The 12,532-nt window shown below is 41.9% G+C and overlaps 1 protein-coding gene across 1 annotated transcript in view; it reads right to left on the bottom strand.

The window, feature by feature from the left end:
• Window positions 1-8,198: 8,198 nt before the first annotated feature.
• SLC13A4 (solute carrier family 13 member 4) overlaps window positions 8,199-12,532 on the bottom strand; it is a 29,280-nt gene continuing 24,946 nt past the window's right edge. The window contains exons 14-16 of the mRNA XM_082480253.1: window positions 12,032-12,193; window positions 9,430-9,567; window positions 8,199-8,779 (exon numbers count right to left, since the gene is read on the bottom strand). Coding sequence (XP_082336379.1) covers window positions 8,642-8,779; window positions 9,430-9,567; window positions 12,032-12,193 — 438 coding nt within the window. The 3' untranslated portion in view covers window positions 8,199-8,641. The remainder of the gene's footprint in view (window positions 8,780-9,429; window positions 9,568-12,031; window positions 12,194-12,532) is intronic.

Here is a 12,532-nt window from a genome sequence, read left to right as displayed (position 1 = left end):
GCACACCTAGAGTGCTGCTTCTTCAGTGGTTTAGTTAGGATAAAGATTTCGCCTTCAAAGTGAATTGTCCTTTTTAGCGTGTTTTCATTCTCGTCACAGGCAAACTGTAAAGCACATGGACTGGATTCCTTTCAGAAGAGGCTAAACCAAAAGATGTGCTTTGATCTCTAATGGGTATTTAGTCCGTTAGATAGCCCTAGAGACATTCAGAGGGAAAGTATCCCAGGTTTTGGGCACTGTTTTGCTCTGTAGACTTAGCGGACTGCACTGTTTGAGATAGTGTAAGTTTATAAGTACAGGACTCCCCGTGTGCCCATTGTAATTTTCACCCTCTACCCCAAAGCCTTTAATTTGGATACATCTGGATGGATTCCAAGCTCAGGAATGTTCACTGAATCAGCAAAGACATATTTACGGAATACCATGTGCCAGACTTTTGCTTCCTTTTCCAAAGTTTGGTGATGGCAAAGTACTTCCACAGTGCAGTCCTGCAAATGAGTAAAGTATTTCTCATCTAAAGATTCTCCTTCTTAAAGAATATAAATATATACATATATATGAGAAATATTTCACCTGCAATTTCCCATCCTTCCTTAAAAGTTTTCGTCTTTCGCAAGTTTAAAAGCCATGTCAAGTAGACAATCTTAGTAGTTATGCTACCAAGTCACCCTATAGTAAACACTCAAAAAACTCAAATAGGGACAAATTATTTTTACCACTTAACATTAGTTACCAGAAACCTTGTGGTGGCAAGATACCAAGGATGTGCTTAGTGAAGGGAGTTCGCAAATAAAGTACAGCCATGTTTAGCTATTACTGAAATAGAAGTTTGGCTTTCACAGACTTCAGGCCACACTGAAGGAACTGTCTTCCACAGACAGAAACTTTTCCATAGAGTGAGACAGCACTGCACAGCTGTTTTAATGCTTTCATGAATGTGATGAACTTAGTTTCCCCCAGCTTCCCTTTGTTGTCCTATTCTTGAGCAGAGTGTTGAAGAATACTGGCTCTAACCTGTTTGTGTGTCTTTGCTTGTCATATAGAATTATGTTAGTGCTTTAAAATTGGATTATTCCTTTCCTCAAACACGCTTTATGTTCTTTTCTTTCTTTACACAGAGACGAGAAGGGAAATAATGTTCAAAATCTCTGTATTTGTTGCCAAACAAGCCTGTGTTACTACAAAAATGTAATTTGGAGCTGAAACTTTCAGCTGAGAATTCCAAGTAGATGTTAGGGTTTTTTTTCCTATCAGATTACGAAGTGAACCAGCTACAGCTGTAGTGCCATAAAACAATGTATCCTCATTAATGTTAAAGACAGGACTTAAGTGTTTCTCACTGTTTGAAACACTTTCCATTTTAGCTCAAACTGTCTTTTTTATCCCACATAGTAAGCTGGAGAACTGGATAACATTACAACACAGTTCTTGTCAAATTTGCAACTACTGTATAATGTTTTACCTAACTGATTCAGCCTGAGGCTATCCTAGATGATACTAAAGGTTAACCTTGTATTTCAGAGGGCAGAAAGTACACTCGGATGATGACTGCTTGACGCAGATCCTGCATCTGATGCTCAGACAGCTTTGGATGCAGTGGTGTCATAGCAGATTGCAAAGGATGGATGCACTTTCAAGATACCTAGGAGCAGGTTTCCACTTAACATGGGTACTGTGAATTTCTGTGCATTCAAAATGCCTGTGTGGATAGCTAGAATTGCCAGCTAAAATATGCAGTCTTCCTTTGGTAAAAGGTCTCAGGATAAGTGCAGTTGTATCCATTTTCATGTATTGATTCTTTTGAGACACGTCCTATGAGCTGAAGGTTAGAGGCAAAAGGGGAGGAAAGGAATATACGAGCTACTAACAGACTTCTAAAATATTTACTGTGGATTTAAACTGTTGTCTTGTGATGGAAAATGCTGCCCTAATGCTCTTGACCATCATCCATGGAAAACAGTAAAGAGTTAGTACTTAAAATATACGAAATGCCAGATAGCAAAGCTAATTATTAGCTTGCTAGGCACCAGAGCTCAAATAAAGAATCACAGAATCACAGAATTATCAGAGTTGGAAGGGACCTCTAGAGATCATCTAGTCCAACTCCCCTGCTAAAGCAGGATTGCCTAGAGCACATTACTCAGGACTGCATCCAGGCGGGTCTTGAAAATCTCCAGGGAAGGGGACTCCACAACCTCCCTGGGCAGCCTGTTCCAGTGCTCTGTCACCCTCACCGGTGAATTTAGTCACAGAACTTCACTACTGTGAATGCTCAGTGGTGCCATTTTTATGTCACAGAACCACGACTCCTTGTCTCATGATGCATGCTCCATCCCTTGATCTTTGTGGCCATTGGATAGGACTTGCTCCAGTACGCGCATGCCCCTTTTGTACTGGGAGCCCAGAACTGGACATAGTAGTTCAAGTGTGTTTTACCAGGGCTAAGAAGAGGGGAAGGATCACCTTCTCCCTCAACCTGTGGAGGATGCTTTGCCTAATGCAGCTCAGGGTGCTGTTGGCTTTCTTTGCTTCAAAAGCACATTGCTGACTCATGTTCAACTTGTCTACCAGGACCCACAGATCATTTTCTACAAAGCTACTTTGCAGCTACTTGGCTCCAGCTTGTACTGGTGTGTGGGATTATTCCTCCCTGAATACAGGACTTTGCATCTCCCTTTGTTGCATGTCATGAAATACATGTTGGTCCATTTCTCTGGCTTCTGAAGGTCCTTTTGAATGACAGTAGAGACATCTTTTGTATCAACCACTCCCAATTACATATTGCCAACAAACTTGCTGAGGGTGCACTCTGTTCTGTTGTCCAGGCCATTTATAAGTGTGCCAGTGGTCAATAATTCAATATTGGCCCTTGTATTTATTTTCCCTGGGGGTGCACCACTAGAGACTGGCCTTCAGCTGGACTTTGTGGTGCTGACCACAACCCTTTAAGCCCAACAGTTCAGCCAGTTTTTGATCCACCTTACCGTTCACTTATCTAGTCTATGCTTTCCCAATTTGTCTGTGAGGTTGTTGTGGAAAGCCATGTCAAAAGCCTTTCCAAACAACATTCGTTACTCTCCCCTCATCCACCAAGCTAGTCACGGAATCACATACTTTTCAGAGTTGGAAGGGACCTCTAGAGATCATCTAGTCCAACTCCCCTGCTAAAGCAGGATTGCCTAGAGCACATTACTCAGGACTGCATCCAGGCGGGTCTTGAAAATCTCCAGAGAAGGAGACTCCACAAAAACATGACAAAAAAGAGTTGTCATTTTGTTGTACAAGAGCCAGGCTGGTCAGGCATCATTTGCCCTTCATTAATTCATGCTGATTACTCCCAATCACGTTCTTGTCCTTCATATGTTTGGAAACAGCTTCCAGGAGGATTTGCTCCATCATCTTCCCAAGGATTGATGTGTGACTGACCAGCCTGTAGTTCCCAAAATCTTCCTTCTTGAAGATAGGAGTGACATTTGCTTTCTTCCAGTCCTCAGGGGCCTCACTGGGTCACCATAAACTTTCAAAGACACTGGAGTGTGGCCTCATAATGACATTGGCCAGCTCCCTCAGCATTTCTTCACATTTCCTTTCGCAGCTGGTGTGCCTATGGAGGCCCTTGGCTCCTGATTTTGTAACAAGAGGGGCCTCTATAGGCCTCCCAGGTGAGGCTAGTCAGGGCCGTTAAGGCACTCAGGACCCTGGCATTGGCTTTCCTAACCCTGTCCAAGTCAATTAAATCACTAGTACCTCCAGCTGTCTTCTGTAAAAATGGGTTATACTGCAGAGGAAGTACTCAAGGAGGGGGAAAGTTTAATGAAGGCAACTCTTTTTTGTCATGTTTTTACATTAGGTAGCGTCATCTACATCAGAAACTTTTATTACGAATTCAGGTAAAGATACATGATTCCTGTTAATGTATGGTATGGCTCTTCACAGTGATTTCTGATGGGTAAAGTAATGCAGTGGTGATCTGGTGGCACAGGACATTTCTCAGTGGTGATACTGCGGGGAGTTGTGGTATCACTCAAAAAAATTATTGCTTTTGTGAAAGCAGAATTTTTCCACTGTGGTTCTCCTCTGTGGTTCTCCTTTGCCTGTGGTACTGGCAGCTGTGTGTACCAACAGCTGTTACAACTCCTCTATGTGTGCTTTCTTGGAGAGATTGGTTATACATGTCGAACATCTGGAAATGTGCTTTGAAGGGCCCAGACTGCTGTTGGCCCAGATTATAGATGGCCCTTAGATTACTGCTGAAATTGAAATGTTGCAAAGGATGAAATTGGAATTTTCAGAATTAATAAGGAGTTGATTTCATAAGCATAGGTTATATATGTGTTTGCAGAAACATGATTGTGAATTGATGTTTGTATGTAAAAATCAATATCTGCTGTATGTGATACAGAATTCTTTTGAATATTAGGAAGTGATGGTGCATATCAGATTGTATATGTTACTGGTAAACTACATTGAGAAATTACCTGTACAGCTCTTTTTATTTTTGCCTCAGAGGGACAAGAAAGAGATACTTAGTTCTATTTGTTGCATCTCGGTGATATATGCTAACATTTACTTTACAAAGTCCTGAGCTAAGGTTATTTTTATTGTATTTGTACTGAGATAAAATACTGTGGAGGTTATTTGCTTTTTCACCTCAAACATACATTAATCAGAGATGGTCAATTTTACTTTCTTGAAAAATAAAACAAATTTCATAAGTTACCTTCAGAATAGATGTTCCCACCAAAATCCATTCTGGCTTTAGTCTTTCTCTAGAAAGTACCTAAATATCCCATTCCTATAAATCACTGACTCAAACCATAACCACACTAGTAACTTTCCTATTCTGTGAACCCAAACGCTGGAGTTTCTGTTGCTTTTCTGTGTGGAAACAGGGATTCTGCAACCTTTTATCACGCTGATTAGAGGCCTTCTCTGTCAACTCCACCTTTGGGTCCAAAGGTGCAACCCAAGGAGTAAGATACTAATCAGTGCATGGAAAAAAAAAAAAAAAAAAAAAAAAAAAAAAGGGGGGGGGCCTATTTTAAATTTTGTTACTCAAATTTTCTGCAAACCAGAGAGAATTTAACAACCCCTGTACAAGTATTAAGTACAGCTATCATGCCCTGTCTTTTTTCTGGGAAATAAAATATTACTCTATCAGCTACAGAATGAAGAATTGCTCAGTATAAATCAGCTGTGTACTTCAGTGAAATTCTTCAGGTTTTATATCACTGTGAAAAAATATATATGTAGCCTTAATGGGCTTCTAGTAAAAAGTAATAAAAAAGGTAATATAAAACTGTAAGATAAAATAATATGCTGCTACTAGTTAATGTGATTATACTTTTTGGAGAGGAATCTTAAATTCTGGGCTGAAAGTAGAACTTTTGGGTTTAGGACTTGATATATGTGCTGAATGTTTAAAGCATCTGGAAATCACTTCATTTGAAATCAGGCTTCTCTCCCCTCTGAAGAAAAGACTTCAGCTTTGGTTATTGGTAGAGCCAAATCTGAAGTTGCATGACAGTATGCTGTAAATTACCGGTGAAAATTTCCCACTTTTCTCTCTCCTTGACATTTATTTTCTTTTTTTTTTTTTTTAAAAAAAGGAGCAATCGGCACCCGTTGCTGTCACTCTATGAGCCGTGCAGCTTCCCAACCCTAAGCTTGTAGTTCCTCTGCTGCTCATGTCCTTGTGATATTCAGATTCTGCCACTAAATACTTTCCCATGCACTTTCTTATGTCTTCAGTGAAATGAAGATACCCTACATGTATATCTAAGGGCAGAATCGGGCTGTGGTGCATGCACTGACTGATCCGATATGGAAAAAGGGCCAGTACAGCACATTGCCTTCCTGGTGGGACATGGCAGGGACAAGTGCCAGCAGCTGTGTCCGGAGAGCACTGAAACAGAAGAGAAGACTGCTGGAGAAACTGCTTGCCCGAGTTCACTCCAGATTTGTCTGCATCAATCTCATGAGATACAAACTATGCCAGAGGAGTACTTACGGAAATATTTCTGAAGAAATACTGCTTGAGATGTGCAGCACAGCACCAAACAATTTCCATTTACCTGGTGCTATTGGTGGCCACCTTATTTGATTTGTGAGTAATCCTTGATCTCACTGAAGCTGATTGCCATGCCAGCTGCTCGTCTCTCTTGCAAATAATATCCTGTGTTCGTATCCCCTGGGAAAGGTGTGGGATAGCAAGGCCTGATAGGACCTGACCCGAGCTAAGAAATAAGTATTAGGAGGGTGGGGAGTGATTTGTTGGCGAGCAGCTTAGCGATTTGAAGATGGTGGTGGATGAAGCATGAAGTGAAAAGGATTAGAAGATGAGTGCACAGTAAAAGGTGCAGAGCGGCTAAAGCTTTGGGAAGACAGCAAGCCAGAAAAAGAGTTTCTTGGCAGGGGGAGAATGATTGAAACTAACTTTGAGGACTGTGAACAAAGAGATGTCCTTGTTGTGTGTGGGGACAGGACCCTTGGTACTGCAGACACCCCCACCCACTGAAGTGCTTGTTGCTGGAGAAAGTTGACCGTGGTGGTGGACAGGCGTTGCAGCTTCCCTCTCTTGCTTCAGTGGCTTTGGTGCTGGGTGTAGGTTGCTGGGGGACTGCAGCTTGTGCCGGGAGGGAGCTGGGACACCTCTGCTTTGCGCACCATGTTGGGATCTGTGCCCAGCAGCAGCAGCTTGCTGGGGAGCGGGAACATACCCAGGGAGGGCAGCCGGAGTGGTGTGGTGGATCTGGATCCCAGAGGCAGGCGTGAGGTTTGTATGCTGGGGTGCAGAAGAGCAGCAAGCACAGGATAGGGGGAACACAGGGAGTTGGGGAGGTGAGAATTGTGGAAAAAGTGAAGCTGAGGTCCTCTTTCATGGATTAGGAGGGCATGGGGATGCACTGAGCCATTGATTCACAGAAACACTTTGTTTTTGAAAACCAAATTTCCAGGAACAACTATGAATATGAATTGTTTCACTAAAGGATGCAGCCTCCTGCTTTTGGTACAAGGGCTGAGACGTGCTTTTGTGATTTTTTTCCCATTTTGCTCTCCCTCTGCCAACCTGTGACCTTATCTGTTTATCTCCAAGACAAGTGTGTGGGATCTCTTTGTTTTGACAAAGCAGTAATCAAAAGCCTCCCGCTGTCTCAACATTACTTTCCCTAAGGGCTTGGTAGATTATGAGGTGAAATAGATTCTATTTATAGTCTCACTGAGGACCAGAATATGCAGTAGTGAATAATTTATTTTATTAACAATTTATTTTTGCAGAATAGACATTCACACTAACACCTAGAGAGCCCAGATTATAAGTGGAAAGCATAAAAATTCATTAAAATATATATATAAAGAGTGTGATTACATGAGATCCAGTCGTCCTAATGTACAGCTTAAATGCATTGACATTAAAGAAATGATTAAAAACAGGACATAATACAAGAGAAGGTTTGCTGAATATCACAGGGATCCAGTCAGAAAAGCAGGGCATTCACGTTGCAGATGATAAAGAGATTGGCCTTTTGTTTTGGTAGTTATCCACTCCGTGTCACAGTTTCCTACATTTGAAATTCCTGTTCTCTGGGCTGCTAGAGAGCAGGTGGGGGTGATGTTCAAGTGAATGCACACGATGAGGAGATACACCAGCACCACTCCGCTTCAGCCCTCTCCCTTCTTACTCATGGAGCAGCACTGAGTGCCATCTTGGATGAGATTATACTTTCTCTCTCAGGGGAATTGTAACTGCGTAACTATCTAAACAGCAGCCAAAGAGAGAGGAGAGCAATGGGTCTGTTGGCCTGGTAAGCTTCTGCTGGTCCCAGCTTCCCCTGCTGAAAAAGCTCCCACTGCAGTACAATGGTAAGGAAAGAAGGCATTGAACAGAACTTTGTATCTGTTTCTGAAGCTCTTCCTTCCAAAGCAGAGATTGCAAGTACTGCAATACTGGAAAATTTATACTAGTGCTTTGGAAAAAAAACACATTCTCCTTCACAGGAGACTTCTTCCTATGTGTTTGGTGGTTTCTATTACCCTTTTGAAGTGCTGTAGTGGGTAGCTGGTAGCTGTATTTCTGTCCAGGCTGTATGGTTAGGTGGGAAAGTGTTTTTTTTCCAACACAATGATGAGTCACCTCAAAAGAAGAATAATAGTTTGCCTTTAAAAGACATAGGTTTATAAAACTCTGGGATTGGGAATAAGACATCCTTCATTCATTCTAGGAGTCAATGGTAGAACTGAATATCCTACTACTGAGTACACCAGTGTATGTGTACTTGTCTTCTGTGACTGGAGTCCTATATCCCCTCATTTACAAGCCCTACATAGTTGTTCTAGGGTGTGAAAAAGCCGTAGACAGAGAATTTGGGGGAGAGGTGTTTTCAGACTTATGGTGTCACAGGAAAAGCAACAATAGAGCAAAGCTAATCTCACCTTTTAACTCACGCTTTTTTTCAGAATGGAAAAGCTTACGCAGAAGACCTCCCTGTGGATTTTCTTCATGGTTTTGCTATGGATCCTGGTTCTATGTATACATAAGTTTTTCTCCTTTCTTTCATATGTGCAGTGTAGGTTTAATATTTTGTCCCAACTCGCTTTGGTCTTGCACTTTTTTCTTTTTTTTTTTTCGTTTCATTGGAGATTATGTTTGGCTAGTGACATTGCCGACCACTGCCCATTCTGGAAAAGTATTCAGCTGGAAGAGTCTAATTCCCCAAGTGTTGATTGCCACCATGACAACAGCCAGGCCAATTAGGTTTACACCCAAGCCAGCTTTCACCTACAAAAGCAAAATGCATCAGAGCACAATCAATGACAAGTTGATCAAAAACAGTTAACGTGGAAAATAGAAGGCAGTAGGCTGTGTGTATGTATGTATACTGACATATATATAATGATAAATTATGTATACTGATTTCTAGAGCCAAGAAAGGCACAATGAGTTTTATGTATTAGAGTATACGTTGTGAGAGTATTCAGGAATGATAGTCAGAGGTTGATGCAGCTCACTGGCAAACTGCTCAGTTTGTCACTTGAACTTCTCAATCACATAGTCAGAGCAGGGTGTTACACCACACATATCAGGGTGATTACTATATGACTTACCGGGGAGCTATGTGATAAATCTAATTTCTCATGCTCTCCCATGCTTGTCTCAACAGGTCAATGCAAATGATTGTGTACTCCTGTTCTTTGATACCTGTTTAGACCATTACATTCATAAAAAATAAACATGAGAAATGTGCATATCCTACAGCAGATGTGTGGATGTTCTTAACTTAACAGCTCGGTCACGTAACAGCAGTGCAGATCAATATGACTCTATATTAGCACCAATAACATCATTATTATTATTGGTTTGCTGGGTGTGGGGACAAGGTGTTGAAGCTGCATGAAGCATGGGAGTATATACCCGATCTCAAGACTCACCATATCTTTAATCTGGCAGTGCCCGTAACTGAAGACAATGGCATTTGGAGGATTACCCACTGGTAGCATCACCGCAAATGAGATACACATGGTGACAGGAATCAGGGTGTATAAAGGGTTTATAAGCAGGGTTTCTGACTGGAAGGAGAGAGGGAGAGAGGTGTTTCACTTAACCAATAAAAGCCACCGCTCACAATTAGGATAAAAGTACCCTCTCTGCTTCATGTGAAGGTAAGATTCTGCGAATCACAGAATGGCAGGGGTTGGAAGGGACCTTTGGAGATCATCTAGTCCAACCCCCCTGCCTGAGCAGGTTCACCTACAGCAGGTTGGACAGGAATGCATCCAGGTGGGTTTTGAATATCTCCAGAGAAGGAGATTCCACAACATCTCTGGGCAGCCTCTTCCAGTGCTCTGCCACCCTCAAAGTAAAGAAGTTTTTCCTTAGGTTGAGATGGAATTTCCTGTGTTCCAGTTTGTGCCCATTGCCTCTTGTCCTGTCGCTGGACACCACTGAAAAGAGTCTGTCCCCATCCTCTTGACACCTGCCCTTTAGATATTTATAAGCATTGATTTTTATAAGCATTGATGAGATCCCGTCTCAGTCTTCTCTTCTCCAGGCTAAACAGACCCAGGTCTCTCAGCCTTTCCTCATAACAGAGGTGCTTCAGTCCCTTGATCGTTTTCATACCCTTCTGCTGGAATCTCTCCAGTAGTTTCTTGTCTTTCTTGAACTGGGGAGCCCAGAACTGGACACAGTACTCCACATGTGGCCTCAAGCATGGTAGATTAGAGGGACAGGATAACCTTCTTTGACCTGCTGACCACATTCTTTTTAGTGCACCCCAGGATACAATTGGCCTTCTTGGCCACAAGTGCACGCTGCTGGCTCATGGTCAACTTGTCCACCAGGACTCCCAGGTCCCTCTCTGCAGAGCTTTTTTCCAGCATGTCAAGCCCTATCCTGTACCAGTGCATGGGGTTATTCCTCCCTAGATGCAGGACCCTATACTTGACCTTGTTGAACATCATGAGGTTCCTCTCCACCCAACTCTCTAGCCTGTCCAGGTCTCGCTGCCTTCTGGTGTGTCAGCCACTCCTCCCAGTTTTGTGTTGTCAGCAAACTTGCTGAGGGTACACTCTGTCCTGTCATCCAGGTCATTGATGAATGTGTTGAACAAGACTGGAATCTCACGTCCCTGGTTTCTAAACTGAAGTGTGGAAGTATTTTTGGGTTTGGTTGTATTTTTTTTTTTTTTTAGAGTAGTGCTGACCGGGGATTTCTCTTGAGACATTTCACATTGAGGGAGGGTAGAGATGACTACTATTAGGCCACCTTTGCTCTTTCTCCCAGTTGTTCTCTGTGTCATTGTGTTGTTTCTTCTGGATCTTAACACTGACTGCCACTTCAGTCTTCATCCAAGAGAAGTTACAACAGGTTGACATGAAGAACGTAATTCTTTCAGTTGCTGAAGATACTGAGACCATTATGTAAAGTCCTCCTGAATGGTGGTTAAGAAAACTAGTTATTCGTGGTCCATGATGAGAAGGCTGTGATGATGAAATATTCTTTACGGTGGTCTAAAGAATTGTTCTTCCACTGCAGCCTTCATTGGTGGTGAAATTTTGCATTTTCGTTTACATTGCTATGGCCTAATTTTATGTCAGAGGGAAATGGAGAGGTATTCATAAAGCTAACGTCATTTTGGAGAGGGAAGTGTCTCCGAGTTACTTTTACAGTCAAAAAAGAGAGACTGACTTAAGATGGTAGTTCAGGCTACTTATAGTAGATTACTGCTCTAAATTTCTCTTTAGGAGAGTCTCTTTCTGCAAGGACCAGAGGTAAATCTGAACTCATAAACCATTCTAACATAATTACTTATTTTCATCTGACCATATCTTCATATTACCTCAAGCTGTTCACAAAATGTGCTTTGGGACAATCCCATAAAATTGTTATAATAGGGAAACATGATTAATGACTTGCAGTCTTAGTAAGAAAAGCTTCACGTAACATAAAAGAAAAGAAATAAGATAGTTTTCTGTAACTGCTATTCCAATATAGAATGAAATCTGTATCTCTTTCCTCTGCCTTTGTCACCAGTCTCCTGAGTTTTTTTCCGTCCCTTACAAACTTCTCTACTTTCCATGCTGGATGATAGTATGCTCACCAGATCACCCCCTTGAACACATTTAAATCTGCTATAAAATTCACTACTACAGTCTTTTCTTACAAGTAGTGAGTGGGTGACTACTAGCTAATGAACAGCACATTTAAAAAAACATTGATAAGAGTATCTCAAGCTTTCACCTGTCTTCTTGTTTGCATCATCACCTTTTCTTGTGCTTAGACTGTGAATCCCCCAGCACAGGAGCCATGTTTTCATTTTGTCTGAGAGGTATTGAATAAATTTCTTGGTGCTAAAATATGCTTTTGGCTGCCTGAGTTTATGTTTTTTTCTGAACCCGAGACTGCGGAACAGTAGCTTGGGAACTGAGGCTGGGTTTCGTGTGATCAGAGTGCCAGTACCCTGACGTCCTGACACATTCCCACAAGCCTGTCAGGAAACAACAGACTGAAAATGTCATTGTTTTTACTCACCATGCTGCATAAAATAGGCAGAAAGATGGTTATGGTTGCTGGATTACTAACAAACTCTGTTACCAGGGACACCAAAATGCAGGCCAGCAGAGTTACAGCCCAGTAGGGAAGGCTGCTCAGGGAAAGCATTTGGCGTCCAATCCATGTAGAGAGGCCAGAGGTCTGGGGAAAGGACAGAAGCACAAGAATGACTAAATAATTAGTATGTTTTTAAAACAGATTCTTCTCTTTGGGGCAGTTTGCATTAGAGAATCCCGCCGGCAAATAAACAGAGTTTAGGTCAATGCTTTCTGCATCTCCTTTCGTTCAGTAAACTGGATTTCACTGCAGTGCCTAATAAATAGTTGACCATAGTAACAAAGAGATACATTTGGCAGTTAATAACAGTAAAGGGCACCAAGGCTGATCCCTCTTTCTTCAGCATGTGACCCGGAGTATTGCGAATTGGTGATGAAGGATTGCACAGTCTGGGTAGAATTCATTTTGAGATTAAAATACACA

This window comes from Vanellus vanellus (genome assembly GCF_965231255.1).
Source record: "Vanellus vanellus genome assembly, chromosome: 1".
Lineage (NCBI taxonomy): Eukaryota > Metazoa > Chordata > Aves > Charadriiformes > Charadriidae > Vanellus > Vanellus vanellus.
The sequence above is the reverse complement of the archived record's forward strand: the minus strand, read 5'-3'. Positions and strand labels throughout refer to the sequence as shown.